This window comes from Lupinus angustifolius, chromosome LG19 (assembly GCF_001865875.1).
Source record: "Lupinus angustifolius cultivar Tanjil chromosome LG19, LupAngTanjil_v1.0, whole genome shotgun sequence".
NCBI classification, from domain to species: Eukaryota; Viridiplantae; Streptophyta; class Magnoliopsida; order Fabales; family Fabaceae; genus Lupinus; species Lupinus angustifolius.
Genome location: NC_032027.1, coordinates 13,806,286 through 13,829,050, shown reverse-complemented (window position 1 = coordinate 13,829,050; position 22,765 = coordinate 13,806,286). Strand labels below are relative to the sequence as shown.

Genomic DNA, 22,765 nt, shown 5'->3' with positions numbered 1-22,765 from the left:
TTTATTTTTTCTCAAATTGAAAAACTCACTATGTTCTAAAAGATATTAAATATAGATAAAACTAATTATTTTTAACATTTTTTATGACTAATATCAAACACTATTTTAACTCACATTTATATTTTTAGTATTATTTTGAGTTTTACTTTTTGGAGGGATTAAATGGTATAGACGAAATTTTATAAGGAACAATTTGGATATTTATTGATTGTAATAGTAGCCTTGTAACCATATCCTAATGGGTTAAAGTTAAAAAATAAATGAGATTATTTCAATCAATGGTCCAAATGTGCTTATTTTTTGGTATTATTAAAGATATTTTCTCATCATTTTGGGTAAAGAATTAATCATTTTGGATGTGATTATCACCATCATTAATGTTGCATACAGTAATTAAACTTTTGGCATTTTAATTATCGTGATGATCTAATGGGGTCTTACACTGACATATTGTTGGTAAATGTAGTTAGTATTATTGCAATGCAATAATTTCTCTTAAATTTTATATTATTCGTACATGTTTTTTAATTTATTAAAGGTCAATAGATGAATTTAACGTGAGGGTTGGCTATCATACTGGTTAATTAATTACAATTTGTAAGAATAATCACATTTCTAAGATTTCACCCTTTTAAATTTATGATTCATTTCTAAAATTTGTGATTAATCACATTAAATTTATTTAAATGCAATTAATCACATTTCTAACAATAAAAATAATCACTTTTATTTCTAGTATTAAAGAGGAGTCATTCTCAACTAAGAAGTGAGTCCATCACAAACACATGATATATTTCACGTACTTAATTATCTATGTGTAAGAATATCATTTATGGTATTATTCTATTTTATCATATATCTTATTTGATCCATTAAAGATGACAAATATGTTTCAGATATAGGGATGGCAATGGGCACGGGAGGACACGGGTAATAGCTACCCGCTACCTGCTTCAAAATATGATAGCATTACTCATACCTGCTTGTATTCGTACGGGTACTCGCGTGCGAGTATTCGTACGGGTACTCGCGTGCGAGTATTCGTGAATATTTATGGGTACCCGCGAGTTTCATATATTATAAATGAATTTTTAATTTTCTACTTCTATTATATTTCAAATGAGATAAAATTTAATTATTTTTGTATTTTTTATTGAATATTTGACAAAAATACTAAATTTATTGATGTTTTCTATTTGTGTGATTTGTTGTTCATATTCCCTTAACAAAAAATATATATTTTCTTTGTAAAACATGTAATAATTGTGGGTGTTTCACCACCAAATTCAATAAAAGATGTAAGCAAAGTAAAAAAATGTAAACAAAGTAAAAGAAAAAGATAGACATAGTGTAATGAATTAGGATAATGTACTTTTTATTTTAATTAAATATAATATATTAATAATATAAATAATGGATAGTCGCGGGCACTGGTACCATAATACTCATATCCGCCTATATGTATTACGGACATTTTTAAAAATCCGTTTGTAAAGTTCGCGGATACCCGTTTGTGACATGAACCCGTGGCCGTACGGTTTTACCCACGGGTACTGATTTTTTTTGTCATCCTTATTCAAATATATGAATTCCTTACTACCATGATATGGTAATTGATTCAGATACTTCAAGTGTAAAATTGTTTTGGCAAAAAGTCATTTTAGCAAAACATGTCTATAAAAGAATCTATATTCCAACGAGTAAGATATTAATATATGCTTGAGATTCACATTATTAATCAATTTAGCCACTTAAGATTACGAAATAACAAAATTGTCAATTTGATCCTTGATTTAGCACATAGTTAGTCAGTTTAGTCGAGGACAAAAGAATTATAAGATTTCTCATTGGGACCAAATTGATTGATTACAAAGTCATGGATCAAATTCTCATTTTTGCAATCTTAGGACTACAGATCAATAATGTCAATTTTAAGGATAAAAAATGACATTTTAAGGTTGTACAAATGTTAAAAAAAGTACAAGTTTATTTTTCCCACTTCTGTTATAGGTACTCACAAAAATTGTTTTTTTTAATCATTAAAGCTATGTTTTACAAGTACCATCTCTAGCTTTGAAAATTATAGATGAAAAGAAAAGTCATACCGCTATATTTGCGTTGAAACAATCTATTGTCAATTACATTAAGTAAGCTTACTTTTCTCTCAAATTTAATTAACCAAACCAAAGCATTCTATACAACTTAGATTTACCTTTACAAAAATAATGGAAATATAGAAGCAGATGAAAAATATAGGTAACTTTGCTATAGAGCATATTATAACTAAAGATATCATCAGAACTTATGACTCTAGCCCCTTCTAAATATGTGATTTCTCCTTTCAAGAAGTATCATTTTTAAAAATTGAATTTCTGACATTTGATTTACATAATAATATATTAGATTCATAGTTTATTTTCCGAACATGAAATATACTTATGAGATATATCTTTCATTTCCATCCATTACCCTCTAAACTCATATGCAAGCTATAATAGGGTAACTATATTGCCTATTGGTGATTTGGTGCTAATGCTGAAACACCTGTATATTCTATATCATATTCCACACTCATTTCCAATGAAGCAATTGCATAAGCAAACTCAATTGCACAATGTAAAAAACACATCATCAAGAGAAACCAAAATTCCATTCACAGTAAAAAAGAGCAATGCAACTAGCATGGTTGTAGTTGGCTAGTATCATCAACCTGTGAGTGAAACAGAAAACTGGGAAATGTGGTTGTGATATCTCTGCCAAGAAAACAATTTTACACATGTTAGATGCTACAGCTTCATAACAAAATGCTTGTCAATATTCAACTATAGATATATGTACCCTCCAATTTACCATCAATTTTCATCCCAAAATAAATGCTTTAAGTTGCCATTTTTTTTTTACCAAATACGGGTACATCTACCCTTCCCAGACCAGACTAAGTAAGAGACCTATGAATTGGACCATCCTTTTTTATGAAGCCGGATAAGAACAGTGAAATACAAGAGATGAGAAAGGATAAGTTGGGGATGTCATTCTTTCATAAAAGGGCGGCCCATTCCATACGGCTCGGGGAGGATAGATAATCACATAAATTTATTCAAAATTGGATAAATTCCAAAATTGAAATACTGTTATTAGTAACAAGAAGCTTACTTAAGATACTGAAGAGTCATATTTTTTAGCAGGGATGGTTGCCGGCCGACAAGGTTTCGCCATTCTTCCTTGTCAATCTTACCATCATGTTTTGTATCAGCATCCTCAAATGTCTAAATAGCTTAAATGCTGTTAGCATAAGAAGGAATTTGCATGCCATAATTTCATTGAAAAGAGAAATTTAGTAGAAACTTTGTCCAATTATGAGGACAATATCAAATAGAAAATGCCAAATTGTTCCACTGAAAATTAATTAGTATGAGGAACAGTGAAGAACAGACTTGCCATCAAAAGAACATACACTTAAATTATGTAAAACATAACTAGCTACAAGTTGTAAAACCTGATTAAAAGTCATTAGTGTATTACAAAGAATGCATGCATTGAATATAACTTACAAGCTTGAGAAAATTGTTTTTACTTTTATAGGCTATCAAGAAGAGTGGAAAAAAGATAATAAATTTCATATGAAGAAAGACCACCAAAAGAAAGTAAAGAATGAAAAACTTATTAATGCTTCAATGTGCCTAGACCAATGAGCAAAATACTTGACTTGTATTGAAGTTATCAGATAAATATGAAGCACCTTGTCAATGATGCTTTCCACGACATCATCCGAAAGATTCATGCCGGATTCAGTGAGAGTGGCTACCATCATTTGTTTTAACTATACATGAAAAACAATGAACATCAATGTTTATCAGATACATGCTGATACACAAAGCATATTGAAGCAGACAACTCCAATGGAACAACCAAAACATTAATAAAATTTTCACCATGATTCTAAAATTCAATTCTAAATTTCTAATATCATTTGCAGTTAAAGTCTAGGAAGATCAGACACTCAAATTTTAGCTTACGAAAAAAATACAATCATGTTATATAGCTCATAAAGAGCTAAAGGGAAAAATATTAGTATGTGATATGTAGGGCCTGAAAGATCACATCATTGGTTATTTTGATACTGGGAATATCACTCAATCATGATGTTAGGCTTCAAATCTTGATGCTTGAACATATTCAATAAGATACTAGTGACTTCATCTACTATTTTGTCTTTTCAATTCTCACATCAGTAACCTTCAAGAAGTTCGGAAATTATATCCCGAAATCAAGTACAGTTCTATCCATTATGCAGTAGACAAATGTTGTTTATTTCTGCACAGGTTATCATCTATAATTTAAAATTTCACCCAATGCAAAGACCATGACTTCTGACAAATACGGCACGGTCTATGTTTGAAACACTCAAGACCAATACCGAGTTACAAAGAAATTGAAAATACATAAAGCAGTAGGCTTCAGGAAAAAATTGTGCAAGTTAAAGATGATTGATGATTCAGCTTCATATCAGATAAATCTTTCCTACATTAAGCAATAGGTAACTGAAACATATACGTCCTATATGGTGAGTGGTCAAAAACCCATTTATTCAACATAATTCTTTTACCTCATGCCTCTGAATAAAGCCTTGCTGGTTGAGATCATACAGTTGAAATGAAACTGCACAAAGGGAAAGTTGGGAAGCCCCAACAAGCATATGAATTACTACCGATAAAAAATGCAGTAAGGGCAAAAACAGACCGACTACAGAAGGAGTAGATCATATATGCTCTACCTCTCTCTCCAATAATACCTTTTCCTGTCTAATCCTTGATAAAATTTGTTCATTACAAGATATCTCAAATCATAACTCGTAACAAATAGTAGACTATATTAGTCACTCTTACACTCAATCTTATCGTCAAATGATGCATTGGGATGAAAGACAGAGAGACCAAGTGCAAATGCTTCGAAATCAAGTACACCGTGATGCTTCTTGTCAAACAAGTCAAACAACTACAGAATATAAAAAATAGAAAGTCATAAACAGGACAAAGACATTGCTAAGAAGGACCATATATCATATGTCTATTTTATATAACTAACTTCAAAGTCATTGAATCTTAGACATCACCTAATAACAACGCCATCCAACCAATGAACTGGACAAAATGATGGCTTATAAGGCCACATATAACAGGCTATATAGTAACATGGTGAAAGGGTCAAATATGCTACAATGCATAAAAGAGGGTAGTTTTGAAAGTTCAATTTTAATCCCACTTTTGAAAATCTTATCCAAGAATGTATTGTGATAAATGGATTTTCCCAAAAATGCATGAAAACATTGTGTTGTATTTTGTTTCTTGGTGCGGAAAGCTTGAAGGTAGTTGAAAACAAAACCATGAGAAGTTAAAGCTTCTTACCCTATCTGCAAATAAGCTCTCTTTTTTATTTGTCTTGAATAAAGCCATCTGAAATTTTTCCTGCCACATGATAAAGAAAAAAGGTTTTGAAACAGAGAAAAGGAGAATGTGAAGAAGTACAAAACTAACAATTCAATATATATAATCAATAATAGAGAGCTTCACATTTAAAAAAAATAAGACATGCATAAATATAATGATAGGGGTAGAAATAGCGCTATGGTTCAAAAAGGTTGAAAATACAAGTATGAACACTACTAGATATAAAACCATACATTTAAGCCTTTAGGAGAGTTAGTCTCTGTCATGGTATGACAGCCTCTACAACCAAGTGGTCAAGTTTGATGCTTGCCGACCCCATTATTCTACATAAAAGTTGAAGTTCATCATAGAGAAAGGTCGGCTTCTGCATTGTCCACACCTCAAGCCCAAAAGGCTTTCACGTACGGGAGTGTTACATATAAAATCATTCATGAGCTTCGACCAAATAGCTTAATTTTAAGAGAGCTGTTCCTTGAAAATAACAAAAACTGATAGAAGGACAGTGCATGAAATGGGATAGCTAACCTTATTGATTAGTCCATCATCAATTACTCCACCGCTGATCTTCTTGAATAATTCATACAGTGCTTCAATCTCATTTACTTTAACTGCATTGAACATAAAACAAGTCATGCTCAAGTCGTAAGAGCTTCAATAACTGAAAAATGTAAGGTTCTTCAGATATATCCCTATCTAATTGCTCCCAAAGCCCCTTAGAGGGCCTAGTTTAACCGCTTCTCTAATCTCTGTTAGTCTATGTTGAAATATGAATCACAGAGTCTTACAGCTCCGAAATATCCTTATTATCTGATTTGATCCTCAATAATGTAATGCCACCATTTACTGTTAATGGCTAAACTTTTTTTTTGTTTCCCATAGGTATCCTCGCACTGGAGGCAATCCTGTCTGAGCCGGGAACATCCACAAGTATGTGGGGCTAACTCTCCCAGCGGGTATTTGTTAATGGCTAAACTGTAACTTTGAAATAAATTTCGCCAACGTTTTTTAAAATATTGTGAAAATCAAAAAGGAAAAATGAAAAACAATGTTCAAGGATAAAGGAAGGGTAGAAGCACAAGATGCAAGAAAATAATAACAATTGGTGCAAATAATATAAGCTAATTTGAAACTGCTATTGACAAAGATGAAAAAAACAATTAATGACTTCTCTCTAGCTCCCCTGAAAATTACCTAAATTCATGAAATGGAAAGAAATAAGGCATTAACCACATACACACGGTTTCGTCTGCAAGGGCTTGTGGATTTTTTAAAACTTTGGGTTGGTTGGAAGAATCGTCATCACACAAAAAATATGCTACAACAGCACACAGATGCTTTAATCCGTCTAAGCACTGCACCATGATTTTTTCCAAATGTCAAAACCCTCCATACCTGCAACCCCAAACAATAGCATTAGTAAAAAAGCAAAATTTAAACTATAGTAATGTAAAGAAAATAATTTAAATCTCATAACTAAAATAAACCAAGAATGCAGAACATTTACAGAAGCAAAAGGAAGAACTATGAAACAACTTAAGATGAATGTTTCACATTGTAGCCTATATTTCCTTGGAAATAAAGTGAAAGAGAAGATTTGTGTGTTGAGGTCAGGGCACCATCAAGTTGAACATGCATCAGCCAGGTAGACATTATCAACATTCCTAACAGACTAATCAACTAATAGAGCTGAATACAAATGCAAAAGACCAATCGCAACGACAAATCTTACTAACATTGCAGTTAAGCCAAGCCTAAACATATGGTACGCTAAAGATTCGACATATTGTTTGCCAGAGCAATACGCAAATCCAAGAGTGTACCAAAGTGGATAAAAGGAAAAGAAACAATATAATCCATGCTCCACATAATTTCCAGGAACAAAACCTTAGTTCTCATTCCCTTTGAAAAGTCACTTTGTCACTAGCACCATTTAGACTCAATACAAGGCCCACAAACAAAGATAAGGGATATAGAATCAACAACTGCATTTACTTTGACAAATAAAACAAATGGTACTAAAATTGGTAGGCTAAGTTTCCCGATCCAACAACAACCAAGCCTTTATCCCACTAGGTGAGGTCGACTACATGGATTGAACGATGTCATAATGCTCTATCATAAATTATGTTCATCGACAAAGCATCGATAGCTTAACATCTACCAGTGTCGTTATTTGGAAATTTAACAAGTGAAGAATACACCTATATGTCAGACATAATACACAGATCGACTCACACAATATTTCCATGCAGTAGGGTTATAAGGCAAGCAGTTCCACACTCTAAAGAGCACTAATCTAACATTACTAGGTGCCATTACTTAAAAATTTGCATCCACTTCCCCTTTAAACAAATATTCTACCAATTAAATAGGTTACAAAACTAAGTTAGAGGTAATGAAGTTTATCACTGAAAAAGATTAATTATAAGTTACAACAAAAGTAGATAATTAGAATATCACAATTCAAACAACATAGCACAAAACTCAGACAGACAGATACACTACCACAATAAAGAAGTGATTATGCAAATAGACAAGGCAAAAAGGACAGTAATTTTGTGACATTAAACATGGCAATGAATTCAAACCACAGTTTTTTTGACAAGGAAAAAAGACATGGACCATGCAACACTAAACATATTCATACCCAAAAAAGCAACAAAAAAAAACAAAAGAACACTGACAATTAGATCAATGAAAAAAAAACAACTTAAAATAATTGAGATGAAGAACTGCATAAAGTAAAATTGATGAGTGGGACTTACACTTCAGATAAAGGAGAAAGAGGAATCAACATTCTCATAAATGTTTGTCAAACCTTGAAAATTTAGAAAGACTTTTTGGTTTATATATATATTCAGGAGCGACTCAAGTAATAACAACCGTGATATTGTGAGAAATAAGAATAAGTATTATAAATAATTGCACATAACTAATAACTAACTTTTATAATCATAATTATCCATAATTAGATGTAAGACCCAAATTTATAGTTCTCATCGAAGAGCTACTTTTAGGTGAGTGCACTCCTGAAATATATTTTATGTATAATGTACTATAGATTAGTTAATAAAAAAATTATATTACAAAATTATACTTGGTCTAATATATTTGAATTTGTCCAATACAACTTATCCCCTTAGATCTATGATCTATCATTTAGGGTGGACCGTTTTACACGCAAATTAAATTAACTTGGTATAAATATATCCATCTTTAAGTTCAAACTATATTGATCCTTAGAAAATTATATACATTAACTTCAAAATGGTTGAATCAAAGTATGGAAAGAAATTTAGGAAAAGTCAAGTGGGAATTAATGAAAAGAGGGAAATTTTTGTGCATACCACGTTCTGGTGAGAAGAAAAAAAATGGAAGAGGAATACTCAGTTATCATGAATGACAAAATTGCTTCATTTTCAGTGACAGGTAACATAACGGTACTTTGACATTTCAGTTGTAAGCTTTGTCCATTAACCACTATGCACTGATATTACTTTCTTTGAGAGTTAATAATGATTAAAAATAAATAGAAAATTTATAACTGACGGGGCATAAAACTTTTATATTGTCAATATATATATATACATATTTTTTTTTTTGTATTCTGGAAAGAGTATTGATTGTCAATATTATTTTTAAGGAATCATTTATATTCTTTTAATCTTAATTACTTCCCTTCAAAAAAGTCTTCATTATTTAAAATATTAAACACTAAATAAACATGTAAAATATTTTAGATGGGGCATAACGCATTAACTACCTAACACAATTATTACTTTAGAGTTTAATATCTATGTACGGTAAAATTTGTTTATGCTCTAAGCACATTATTTATCATTGATTTGTACTACTTTTGTTTTGAAAATCAATACTAGCTAACATATGAATGATGGAGATTTGTTGACAATGTAAAAAACACTTACACTGTCAGTGTATAGATGTTAAATCATTCTTTTTATCCAAATGTAAGACATGTTATATATAACATGTCATGTCATATATTTTTCAATCCAACTAAGGTGAGTGTTACATTTAAGGAAGAGGCCTTCACGTATAGAATTATGTCATGTGATGCTTTGGACAATATCAGAAGATATAGTCAAACATGAAACATGAATTGTGACAGACATCATCAATAATGCAATGGCATGCAAGTATTAAGTATATGTTGTAATAAGTATGGTTTGGAAACACTAGCCTTAGGTGGTCATAGTCAACTACTAATTTCTATATATCTTGCACACCCTATCCATTTTCTTTCTTGTTTCCATTTTCAACACTTCAATCATCACAACCAAAACAGAATATCTTAAGCATTATAATTTATTTCCTCATTTTCTTTTTTACCACAACTAAAGTTTAGAACACTTAGTTGTGTCTCTGTTTAACCAAACTTTACATAATCAGTCTCAAAAACAAGAATAGTAGAAGAATAATATGTTAGATAATCATTATGAATGTGTTAGATCACTGTTACAACAACTTTTAACAATTAGAGGCAACATTTTGTTGCAGACCCTTGTAATAAGCTCTCAAATTATCATACAAGCAGTGACACTTACTGCACAACAAACCCAAAATATGACTATTATCTACTACTGATGAAATCTTAGTGTCCTGTGCTACAGGCAAAGGAATCATTTACAAGGAACAATTAGATAATCCCTACTACTATCAGAATAAAGGCAAATATCCACCAAATTCCGAGGCATAGTTCGACTAAAATTCAATGAAGTTTGGATTGTCATGCAAACCAACTCGAAACAGCACAATCACATGACCCTTACAATCATATGTTCCATTCCAAGCCCACGATTTTGATGGAATATCAGTTACCTCCTGTACCTATTATGCAAGGTCAAATCCCGGATGATTCATTTGCTATTTCGGTAAAAGCTCCTTCTCAGCTATACTGAAGATTAACTTTAAACGTCCCTGTAGCTTTTGCAGGATGTTCTTTGTAATCCTTTTCTGATGCTTTGTACTTTTCAACCATTCCATTCCAAAGAATACCTGCACTTTACATCCTTTTGCTTTCGGGGGTAAATCTTCAATTTGGTAGCGAAGGTGTATCTGCGGTATAAAGGATACTCGTACTCAGCGGTGCAGGAGATGAAAACAAACACAAGGATGACGAGAAAATGTAAATCATAGAAAACAAAGATATGACAAACTCACTCACATTGAAATAATCACCAAGCGGAACTCCATGAAGGTTCATAACCTCTTCTAGAAGCCAACCCTTTCCATTCAAAAGGGGAGATCTTTGCTGTGTACTTGTCACTTCACCTCTATAGTGTGAAACATGCTTCTCATATTTGTAATACACTGCCCTCTCAGAACTATCACTGTTCTCGGATACCCAAGGGGTATAAGAATAATTATGACTACCCGATTTTTCCATGATCCGACGCTCCAACTCCCCACCACTAAATATCTCCATGAAGAAACTGGCCTAAATTAATTAAACAAAAAGAACTATTATCAAACAGGAAAAGAAACCAAATATTTGCAGCTATGGAAATAATGCACAACATTAACAGATTAATGCTCTATCATAAATTATGTTCATTAACAAAGCAATATATATATAGAGAGAAAGAGAGAGATTACAGGAACGGGAAGAGTATAACAATAAATCTCTGACATGCTAACATCATCCAGACCAAGAAATGTCCCACTGTCGTCACTCATAAGACTTTTTGTTTCATCGGAATCTTCTTCAACAAACTGGACCTTCTGTTCAGGACTCAAGGATCTAGCCTTCCAGAGAGCCATGATAGTCCTATATCAGCAAATATGTAGTTTCTTAGCAACATAGGAATATAGGATATCTTCTTAGAAGTAAGAATATATATCATTTTATATCACGCCAGCACAAGAAATGCCTACTGAAACTAGAGAAATAATTTAGGCAACCACAAATTATTTCAAACCAAAACATACGTGAAGAGTAGTTGCAGACAACTATGGTTGTGTCAAAAATGAAAATCAAGGGGAAGAAACAAATATGAATTGCTAATGGCTCAAAGCTCAAATCTTTAACATAATGGATGGAACATTGGAACAACCTTGAATAGTTAAAAGATGGGGTAAAGGGAAAAACAGTTAAACAGAGAACAGTAAATACAAGATTTCCATAGAAGTTGTGATTAAGAATATATAAGAAATATGTCTGCCAAATATAATAAAATGCCCCTCGTTTACCTTTGTGCAACATTATAAGACACAAAGGACTGGAAATGGAACTTCAGCCTGCCTTGTTCATCTTGAGTTTTTGCGCCATGCCTTGCATCCACACCTCTGCCTGGCCGAAGAGTTATGACAATTATTGGACTCCCCATTGATGAAAATGTAGGAGGAACGACCTGGATATCTTCAATATCATCCCAAAGCAAAAAAAATGTTGTCTTGTTTCCAAACAAATTTGCATGAAATCCAATTATTCTTGCTGATAGAAATAGGCGGCCCTGCAAAGAAACATCGGCAACTTGATGAGATAATAGTAAAGAAGCATGTGTCAGTTAACACCAAAATAGAAAATTTGACCATGTCTTTTAACATCACATATCAGACTAACCATACCTGCATGGGCATCTTTCTTTTCAAGTGACATGTGAAGTCATTGATGAGAAATTCCTCAGGCGGAAGCCCAAAGAGTTTCTGAAAGGCTGAATTTGTTTGAGGAGACCGCAAATTGATCTAAAATTTAAAAAAACATAAGCCAAGAAGACGGGTGGAAAAACAGGAGTATAACACACAAAAAAGATGAAACTGTTTTTTGCGTACCTTCTTCCCCACTTCCTTCTCCATTTTACTCAAATAGTCTTTTGCAACATTGACGCCACCGGTATTGTCCAAAAAAATTCTTAAGTGTAGCTTAGACTGACAAGCCATGGCAAGCTTTCCTTCAAGAGGAACCCATATATCAGCAAGATCTGAGATGTTCGCCTTTAGAAAATTGATTTCAGCATGTCCTAGAGATACTGCTTCATCAAAAGGTCCATCGAAATCATAAACTTCCACATCCAGCACAGAAGGAGGATCATCCATTGCATCAAATTCAAATATTTCTGCAGAGATAGACAATGTTCTAAGCAAAAAAATCAATCTTACAACAACCCGAGCCATATGTAGGGGAAACGAGTTACGCATTAGATAACCAAATTAAGAGGTTCCAATTTAACATATAAGCACATAAAATGATAAAAAAAAATGGTATTCACCATTCCATAAAGGATCAGATTTCTGGAACTTAATTGAGCTGGTTCTTGTTTTCCCGTTGCAAGTAAACACCACATACGGATCAGAGAATCCAGTAGAATCAACATAAGCTAAACTGCTTCCTTCAATTAAAGCAACAGTTAGCAACCACCCATCTCCTTGTGCTTTAATGCCATGATCACTACCTAACATTTGAAAGGCACAAAAGATCTGAATAAGCAAAGTTTTTTCACAACAAATTTAGTAAATAAGTATCACATGTAAGAGACGAGAGGGAAACAAAATCATGGCCACTTCTTTAAAGCAAGACCAGGTACCAACAAGGCGTTGGTCTAGTGATGTAAGGCCTCATTGGATCCCCAGATAGGCCAAAAGGTCAAAAGTTCGATTTCTAAGAGCGATACTTGTTGGAGGGGCAGCCACACACCCTGAATGAATTAGTTCCTTTCTCATAGGGTGAGGGGATACCTTTGGTTATATAAAAAAAAGAGACCAAATTGCTATAAAGGAAAGCTAGATTGATGAAAGAAAGTATCTGAACTTGCTCAGCATGAAATTACCCTTTTTATCTCTGGCCTGAAAGAAGCGTGAGATTAAACCCAGCATGCGTTCAGCTTGAAGAACCAGGACAGCACAAACAACAAATTCACCAATTGAATCTGGCAAGTCAAGCCCAACAAACTCGAGCCCTTGAATTGGGCCAGTTGCAGCCAGCCAAATGTGGACAAGCACATATAACCCCATTAAAACTGTTGAGACTACTGTGAAGTTAGCAAAATACTGCACTGCCAGCTTCCAATCTGACTGGGGCTCAGCATGTAATGATGCCAAAGCTTGTTCCTTAGTGGAATTAAGGTCCTTTGTGTCAACAGGTTTCACAGTCTGAGATAATAAAGTGGTATACTGATCAAAGCTATCCTTCATACCTTGCCGTGCCCCATTTTCTATCATTCCTTTCATCATGGTGCTCTGTAAAAAATTCATTCGCCACGAAATAACCAGATGTGAACACTGTTCTCCCGATGGCAGCTCTGGTCCTGGTGTGATCAAATAGAGTACTTCTGTCCTAAAGGTGCCCCCATACACAACATCAGGAGTGCTGACACTGGCTAGAATAGCAAAGTTCTTCCCATCAGCTTTTAAGTATGTGTGTTCCTCAAAGGCCTTAAGGGCCTTAATTAATTTACTCGCAGCCTTGACATACGTAATTAATCTTTTTAAACTCTCCTCGCCATTCTCAAACTTCCAAGGTCCTATTTGAAGTTCCGTAGAACCTTGTACTTCTGCTAAGGACTTGAGAAAAATTGAATCGGGTGAAAATAGTAACATGTTCAACTCTTGTGGTGCAATAAGATAGTGTTGATCTACAAGCACCCCTCCTGGTAAATTGCTAGGAATTTCACTGCCTTCATCTGCAGATTGAATTTTTATAATGGCTTCTTCAAAAGTTTCATTAGAGGGTTGATCCTCAACCTTGATCCCACTAATTTCCTCTTTACTAATTTCAGATTGGTCTAAGTCAACGCTTCTATGGGATGGGGAAGACGGCATGTCAGAACTTTTAGCAAATATCTGAGCAATTCTGCCGGTGATTCTTTTTTGTGTACCATACTTCTCATCCTTAGAAGATGCAGTTTCTTCCCTTGCGGGAGATGAAGAGCCTGGCCAAGTACAAGCAAATGAAGGTGAGTCATTAGTTGCATCAACATGTTTTCCTGGATGTAATAATTGATCGCCAATACCATTTGAATCCACGGATGCACTCTTTTGTGAAAAATATATGCTCAAGCGAACCTCACCTGCCAAGAAGAACAAAACAAATGCCATAATTTAAGCAGCAAAATCCTTATTCCAATATTCATGTTCATAGTTAGTGAGCACATTATTTCCGAGAAGACTTAAGGCAAATAGCCCCTTGAGATGTGATATCCAATGTCTCAAATCAGACATGATGCAATTTATACAATGTTATCAGTCATATACTCATATAATTAAGGATAAAGCACCTCTAAGGTGAGCTTAAGTATAAAATGAGAATTAAAGGTTGTATACATCACCAATTAGTTAAAGTGCATCAAGATCTTAACCCACTAAATTATCTAAAGGTGGATACACCATTACTTTACACTTTATACCATTAAATTATCTATAATTAAGTACCAAACCAATATAACATCAGCATAATTTTCACTGCCAAACATAAACAAAAAACTGACAAATGAAAAAGGAAAATGAAAAACAATAAATAAAACTGTCACACAAATGCTAGGTAAGCACTAAACAATTAGATAAAGTACATGAAAGTTAAGTTGAGTAGCATAACAAACCAGATTCCTTGTTCTTAATCTTCTTGCTTTTGGGTTGCAAAGAGTACCAAGCAGTGCCAAGGGATTTGATCTCTTCATCAAAAACAAGTGACATAGGGACCTTAAGTTGACCTACAAAATCATCAATTAAGAACTTATCTTCATCCATGACAGAGATAACAAGCTCTTCATTAAGGTCATCCACCCTAAAACTAAACTCTTCATCCCACTTTGGATTCAAACATTTCTTGATCACCTTTGTCCTAAACCTCTGCTTCCCCAACTGTAACCTCACATAAGGATCACTCAATCCATTAGGGTCTGTAGGAGGCAAGTTCTTTGCCTCAATTACACGAACCACAAGCTTCATTACCAGAAAAACTTGACCCAAAAATTGAACTTTTTTATCACCCAAAAGTTATTATCCAAAAGGGTAATGCAGAAAGTGGGCAAAAAATAATGGGTATGAAAATTTTGAGGGACGCTGAAAAAATTGCAAAAAATGAAGTGGAAAACTCAAATTCAGTGGATATAAGAAGAAAAACTAACTAACCCATGAATCAGAAAGAAACATATATAGAAAAAAACAACCTTGATTATGCTAGAACATGTTGCAGAGGTTGCTGATCTAAGCCAAAAGTGAAGTCAAAATTAATTTTTTTTGTTACAAATTGATCATGAATGGTTCAAACAATGGAGAAAGAAGCAGAATTTTTTTGTCAACGAGTAAGATAAGAAAAAAAAATGAAAAGAGTTTGAGAGTAGAATTATCAGACAGATACTGATTGAGACAAAGGAAGCAAAGAACACTGAATGAATGAATGATTTTGAGGATAGAAGAGAGACATGAAATAATTTAATAAATGAAATTTCTTTTATGGAAAAATAGAAAGTAAATTTACTTTTTTTCTTTCTTTTACTTTGTCTTCAACTCTCTCCATTTTGTTAACATTAAATATTGCAAGCAACATCTTTTTATGTATTTTACTTTTATATACTAAATATTTGTACTTTTGTTCTCTCTCTTTTAAGATGTCGATAATTAGATATTTAATTCCTTTTTAGATTATAGATTATTCTATTTTTAAAATCATATAATCTTATTCCATTTATTATCTTTTTAATGGTTTTTTTGCTCCTTTAATTTTTTACTTTCCCTCCTTCTGTCTTCCATTAATTGAATCACAATTTAGTAGGTATGTATTAATATCAGATTCTAACATGTGTCAATTATGTTTTAAGATACTTATAAGTATTAATTAAGAGTTTTTTAGCCATATAAGTAAAACCATTAATGATGAATAAGTTTAAAAAATTGGAGATCTAGTAGTTATTAAAAAATTATATCCAAAAGTATAATTATAATATCACTATTCCCGGGCAATTGAATTAAAGAAATCATATATTTCCTTTTTTTCAATCATATCAGTTTTAATATTTTTCTTTTTGTTTCAATGTTGATTGTTCTTTACTTCTTTACATATTTTTAATATTTGATACGGTCAGTGAATGTTTAGTGAATAATTTATGAGGAATAATTTATTATATAAAAATAGCATGGACCCATATATACACTTTTTTTTTTACTGAAATTTACTACATTAAGTTAAGTTCTAAGTTCTAACTTCCACGCGCAAGCAAGGTCAACCTTTTTCAATGTACAACAATCAATATAGTAATCCAAGGATTGTATAAAGAAATATGCTTATGAATTGTATTTTTATTTTATTTTTGTTTCTTGATGAAACGGTCGTGAATTTGAATTTTTTTTTTTACTTGATCTATGAACTTGATATGAATGGCACGTTGGCACACTTTGTATGTCAAAAATATCATCATAAGGTCCAACTTGGAGGCCCCTACCCAACCATTGTCCTAGGATAAGGGTTGCTTCCTATTTAATTTAATCCAATCATGTTAATTTTATTTAAATTCTAAAATTTTCTTGTTGGTCTGAAATGCTTAGTAAAAGATGTTTTTCCAAATTATGCTAATGAATTGTTTTGATACAAAAGTAGTGCATAAAACAATTTATGAAAGCAATTATGATACATTTTGTTTGTCTTAATTAATTAATGGAATTTTCTACCCATATGTCTAGTTCAATGATGTTGTGTTTGTTGGGCTTCAAATTAAATTTTGAGTCAATTCACCATAAACTTATAATAGGAGTAAAAATGGCTTCATATAATTAGATAACAACTATAAAATATATAACTATTAATTAACTAATAAAAACGTTTTTGCTTTTCCATTTAGCTTATAAATAAATAAATTGACTAATAAAAATGTCTTCATAGATAAAGTTAGACCATATGTGTGAGATAAGAGAAGATGAAAATTGGATGAAGGTGAATATAGTGAAGTTCATCATGCTAACCATCAAAACTCAACTCACTAGCTATCCTTTTGAAACTAAAATTCTCCTAAAATAAAAGAATAGTTTCATACGTAACCAACAATGAAATCATTATTCTCTATGAACCCAAATGCTTATGTTAAATGTCGAGTTGAATTTTAGAGGGTAAGATGGAGAAATAAAAGTTTGTAAGTCATAATATACACTTGTGAAATAGTTCTGAAACATTTTTTTTCCCTTCATTCTTCTCCAAAATTCAATTCGCAAACAAACTGGTAGGATCTTTTTGCAAGAAGGAAAAAAAACTTGAGAATCATCTCAAAAGTCTATTTGAAGTTCTGATACTTTTGTGTTCCCTCTATTGTCCTTCAATAATCAACTTGATGGGAGAAGGGATTTAATATAAGTAAATCTTTTCCATGTATTTGGTAATCTCTTTTTATTTCTTTACTCAGTTATTGTGATATATTTCAATGATAACAATAAAGATCATTAGAATTACTAAGAGCCAAGCAAGTGTCACAAGAAGTTTACAACATAAAATACAACATCTTACCATCCACAAGTAAAAAAGAAAAACAATACAACAACACCAATGGAGGTTTAGCCACAAGTATAAAAAAAGATCAAGCCATGAAACATATAGGCTCTAGATAAAAACCAGGACTCTAGATTCTAATGCATCTTCAACTATTTCGGCTTTCGCCTTCGAGTTACTCTACTTCTGCCTCTTGTAAATCTTAGCCAAAAAGGACTTCAATAAAGCTTGAACTGCTTTGCTAGGATGAGCTTCAATAGAGGTTACAAGTTTCTCATAGCTGCTGCTCTCATACTCCGCATATGCACCCTATCGATTCCGATAGTAAATATATAATCCGAACCAAATTGACGACAATATCACGATGAGATATGTTTTCTACTTGTTTGAATGAATTTCTGACGAATGTGTGGAAATGTTTTACTTTATTTTAGCATCTTAGTTTTGTTTTCTCTATTGATTGTTTGGCTAATATGAGAGGTAGCTATAAATGAAGTTCAAACCTGAAGGTTTAGCTCGTTATACAGGACCTTCACTTTAGCAACATTTGCTGGATCTGGCTTCCCATAATTCTCCTACAAAACACAAAAACATGTGCGACTTATCCGAGTTTAATCATGGGAGAAAGACAGTAAAGAAGCGACGGGAAATAATAAGATGAGCACTTACATATAAGACTTTCTTTTGATCTTCATTGCTAAGTTCCAATGCTTTCACAACCAACCAAGAGCACTTAAAATCTTCAATATCTGTACCTATCTGGTTTCATAGATAACTATAATGAGGTTAAAAAGAAAATTATGTTTCGATTAACTATCATCTAGTTAGTATGCTCACCTTTCCAATTGTTTCAGGAGCACCAAAGCAATCCAAATAATCATCCTAAAAGAAAAAGTGCGGAAAACAACAATAAAAGATTGGTTACAGTAAAGCTTCTGAAAGAGAAATCGAGCCGATAGTGACATCAAGTAGACATCTAGAATTCTGGAGTCTATATGGTAATAAAGAAAGATGAGGAAAATGTTATGCAAACAGAAGATTACCTGTACTTGAAAGTATGTACCCATCTCAACAAGAATGTTTTTCACATCAGTATGGTTATCAAGATTCTCACCCACCATGAGCAATGCACATGCAACCTATGAAAAGTAGATGTATACAGAAGTAAATAAAAGATCATATATTCCGGTGTCAATCTAAATATAAAGGTGGTGATGAGATAGGATTAATGAAATGGAATCGCATAGAAAATATAAGGATATAACATCTTTTTAGTTAAGACTCATTAGATACATGTCATACTTTCTATGAAAGTAAAGGAGCGATAAAAAAGAAAAGATGTGTCTTCAAACTGAAGAACACATTGCATCAGAAAATATATGATTCTAGCATTGTAAAATACAGGGTGACTAAAGAACCGGTTGCCATTAATGTTCACGGAAAAAGGACAAGGAAAACACCTAAATTACAGAGGCGAGACAAATGTGAGAAGATACTACACTTACTGGGAGGTAAAATGAATAATAGGCGGTCTTGTACTGAACAATACGACGGTGCCTGAAGGATATGTCCATATGTTAATTATTGATATTGATTTCCAAAAAAGAAAGGCACAATGAACAAGAAATTGAAGCGGAATATATAAAATTGCATTGAAACTTGGCACATTGCTAGCTAGAAAGGAAGGAAGGAACTGGTGTCATGCATATTTACATATATTCTTCGACATATCTAGCCAAAAAGAATTCAGCGTGGTTCTTTCGGAAATCTCAAGGGGCGCTCACGCAAGAAATTACTGTAATATATTGGAATTACCAGGTATCCCTCATTTTCTGGCATAATGATTGCCAAGTATGTATCTTAATTCTCATGGGAAAGTAACTATATCTCTAGTCTCACTGATGTCCTGGCAAATTTTGAGCATACAGTTGATGATATTTCTATCTAGCATAAATACTTTCTTTCTGCACATTTATCGATTTATTACTCACATTCACAAATGACCAAGCATTTTAAGATTGTCTAAAAAGTGTTTCATCAATAATAACATCTGCTACATTGTTTTCGTTTTTTTTTCCACCATACTCACAGCGATGATGTGTATTTAGACAGATCTTTCTCTCCTTCGAGTGTAGTGATCAGATCTATCATTTGTCCTGAAGCAGTCTGAAACTCGACCTAATAAAAGACAACATAGTCAACTATTAGCATATTGGCAAAGAAGAAATTCACTTAATTAAAGCCTTGATATTTGTACAACCTCATTAAACAGATCAAGTAGATCAACGTAATACGGCTTTCCCCTGAAGTGGTTCTTAAGGATACGAGGAATATGGTTTCTTAGAACCACCCCATCGTTTGCTGCAATCATTCCAACCTGCACCATACAGTAGCTATAGGTCATTTACTTCATCACATCAGCATTAAAAAGAGGCATGTTCACTTCTGCTTCGTACCTTGGGTACTCTAAACCAGCATGGCTGACCACGCCGTGTGTGAGAGTTATCCATGATATCATCAAGAACAAGGAAATATGCCTGAAGCTGCAAAATTCATCGACAGAAGATTGTAAAATTCCTCAATGACAAAACAGTAAACTTCTGAAGGGGATAGAACTAGTCTTACAATTCAAACTAAAAAAGTAAAGGTTTTTTATTGTCATACCCATTCAATGCACCAACCAAGAGCGCTAGCAAGGAAAATCTCTTCATCATTTAATTCCTGTGCATCTTTTAACAATTTGTAGCTGTCAATAACTGATAGTCCACGGTTCAGCTTTCCTGCAAGTAAGTTACAATCCATCTTTTAGTCATTGAGCATTATCTCATTATATATAGAATGTTTTATCGCTTTTTTAAATGTTTTCCGAAAAACCATCCTTGCTTTCCTAGAGAGGAATAGTTAGAACTTAGAATAAGATTGAGTACAGAACACAAGCTTAAAGGGAATTCTCAAGCCACACCTCCAGGCACATTGTAGTCCACCATCTGCAATAAAATAGAGTACGTAACACAGTAAGTGATAGAACAAACTACATACGTATATTTCGATGAAACGGCAATCAAATTTTCATGAGATCATGTGTGCAGCGCGTGCAATGTACACACACCTAGGGAAATTGGTAGTACTATTACTATGATTAACTCATGACAATATAAATGAGCGTTGAAGTTCAGAACGTGCAGAAGTTTACACAAGAAACAAAACTATTCTTTGAGCGTGTTGCATAGATTGTGCAAAACTTTACTCAATAGTTGGAATAGATTTTGATGAGTGGTACAATAACGTATGTCCGATTTTTACGAAGACTCGCAGTAAACTGGCTTCCTTTAAGTCTTTAACGCAATGTAGATATTATGCTAAAATTCTAAACAAATAGCAAATTAGTGATCTAATAACAGAAACTAAATTTGGTTATTATATTTCACTAAATCACCAACTTTTTATATATTTAAGCATTGACTTTGCAAGAGTAGAGATGAGAATTCCACACGCATAAAATCCCCAAGTGATATGATACAACAGCCATATAATGGGCATGTTTGTTTAAGCGTTTTCTCTATGACAATAAATATGATATGGGTATTGTTTTGTTTACTCTCACACATGTCATGATTTTAATGGCGAGATAAGATAGATTCCAGGTGATACTTTATTCTCTTTTTCTATTTATAAACAAATTCACTTTCCAGGTTGACATGCTTGTTTGATTGATTTTTTTACTAAAATGTTCATCTGCATTACAAATTAAAACAAAAACAACTAAAAAACTGCAAGTTAGCTTTTACAAAGAAGAAAAAAGTGATTTTTACAGTTTCACATCAAAGTTTATGCCAAAAAAATTTATTTTTTCCCGAGTCTAAACATAGGAGCTTGAAACATATGATCCATGGTAACAAAATTGCTATAAGGCTCACAACAATGAACAAAAAATCATTGAGTTACAGAATCACATTAATCCAATGCCCAACATCATAAGTTCATAACTCTGTAATTAAACAAAATCTTATTTTTTTTCTTCTCACACAACAAACACATACACACAAGTTTGATGAGAAACAGAGAATAAGATTAACATGAATGAGAAATGGATATGTTATGAAAAATACCCGTTCGACCCATTGACGAGAATCAGTGGAGAATTCAAAAGCAGGGTCTTGAAGAAGCTCAGATTTGAGAATGGAATAGACATTCAAGAAACTAGATTTGGGATCTGCCATTGAAACAAAAAAAAAGACAATGCTCTGAAAAAACAGAGAGAGAGAGAGAGAAAAGAATGAACGTTGTTAGAAGACAAATATGGTTATTGCATTTGTTTATATATATTGAGAGAGAGAAAGGGTGACAGAAAAATGTGAAAGATGGAAATAAAAGGTAGAGAGTCAAACGTGAAGATAGCTGTTTACTAAGTTTGTATTTCTCTATTGGGAATCAAACAATCCTCTAACATTAGTTGGACCACACTTCTTCCTAAATTCATATAATTCTATTCTTTTTTATTTTCTTCATCTATAATAATATTTTTTTGCTACTATCAATGATGGAAGACTCGGCCGAGGTGGTTTGATTGTCGGTGGAACATTGAGACGACTTTGTTTAATTCATTGATTGGAATTAATATTCAGTCATTTTTCAATATGGAGAAAGTCAATAATTAAAGTCGGGAAAATAACCTATGTCTTACATTTTTGTTTTAATTTAATTACTTTTGACATAAGAGGTTTATCAAGGTTAGATAAAGTATAGAATACTTATTTCATCTCTCATTTTACAGTTACAATTAGCTTGCAGATAGATTCTGTGAAATGAAATAATATGTATGATGAGAGCTTTATCTCTCAAATAAATAAAAGAGCCCAAAAATTATTAAAAAACTAATATGAATAAA

The 22,765-nt window shown here is 32.8% G+C and overlaps 3 protein-coding genes across 7 annotated transcripts; all 3 read right to left on the bottom strand.

Annotated features, from left to right (window-relative positions):
- On the bottom strand, window positions 2,364–8,303 carry LOC109334064 (calcineurin B-like protein 3). Its single transcript, XM_019569640.1, has 9 exons — window positions 8,213–8,303; window positions 6,682–6,839; window positions 5,973–6,055; window positions 5,406–5,465; window positions 4,887–4,995; window positions 4,607–4,659; window positions 3,740–3,820; window positions 3,154–3,266; window positions 2,364–2,753 (listed from the first exon to the last, which is right to left on the bottom strand). Exons 2-9 carry the CDS (start codon window positions 6,806–6,808, stop codon window positions 2,678–2,680), a joined length of 702 nt encoding a protein of 233 aa, XP_019425185.1. The 5' UTR covers window positions 6,809–6,839; window positions 8,213–8,303; the 3' UTR covers window positions 2,364–2,677.
- LOC109334471 (C2 and GRAM domain-containing protein At1g03370-like) lies at window positions 9,873–15,771 on the bottom strand. 4 transcript variants are annotated; one of them, XM_019570277.1, is made up of 10 exons: window positions 15,002–15,771; window positions 13,235–14,473; window positions 12,677–12,859; window positions 12,240–12,523; window positions 12,036–12,152; window positions 11,658–11,920; window positions 11,064–11,235; window positions 10,633–10,905; window positions 10,301–10,523; window positions 9,873–10,270 (listed from the first exon to the last, which is right to left on the bottom strand). In XM_019570277.1, exons 1-9 carry the CDS (start codon window positions 15,348–15,350, stop codon window positions 10,332–10,334), a joined length of 3,072 nt encoding a protein of 1,023 aa, XP_019425822.1. In that variant the 5' UTR covers window positions 15,351–15,771; the 3' UTR covers window positions 9,873–10,270; window positions 10,301–10,331. The 4 variants fall into 4 exon arrangements, with proteins under 4 accessions (XP_019425822.1, XP_019425823.1, XP_019425824.1 ...); XM_019570278.1 differs by having other exon boundaries at window positions 9,873–10,273; window positions 10,304–10,523; XM_019570279.1 differs by having other exon boundaries at window positions 9,873–10,523; window positions 13,235–14,335; window positions 14,417–14,473.
- Window positions 17,816–22,266, bottom strand: LOC109334797 (farnesyl pyrophosphate synthase 2). Of its 2 annotated transcripts, XM_019570752.1 has the most exons (12): window positions 21,987–22,260; window positions 20,840–20,864; window positions 20,542–20,657; window positions 20,334–20,420; window positions 20,138–20,254; window positions 19,967–20,055; window positions 19,383–19,434; window positions 18,921–19,016; window positions 18,715–18,759; window positions 18,547–18,636; window positions 18,381–18,452; window positions 17,816–18,186 (listed from the first exon to the last, which is right to left on the bottom strand). In XM_019570752.1, exons 1-12 carry the CDS (start codon window positions 22,095–22,097, stop codon window positions 18,058–18,060), a joined length of 1,029 nt encoding a protein of 342 aa, XP_019426297.1. In that variant the 5' UTR covers window positions 22,098–22,260; the 3' UTR covers window positions 17,816–18,057. The 2 variants fall into 2 exon arrangements, with proteins under 2 accessions (XP_019426297.1, XP_019426298.1); XM_019570753.1 differs by lacking the exons at window positions 17,816–18,186; window positions 18,381–18,452 and having other exon boundaries at window positions 18,566–18,636; window positions 18,715–18,842; window positions 18,873–19,016; window positions 21,987–22,266.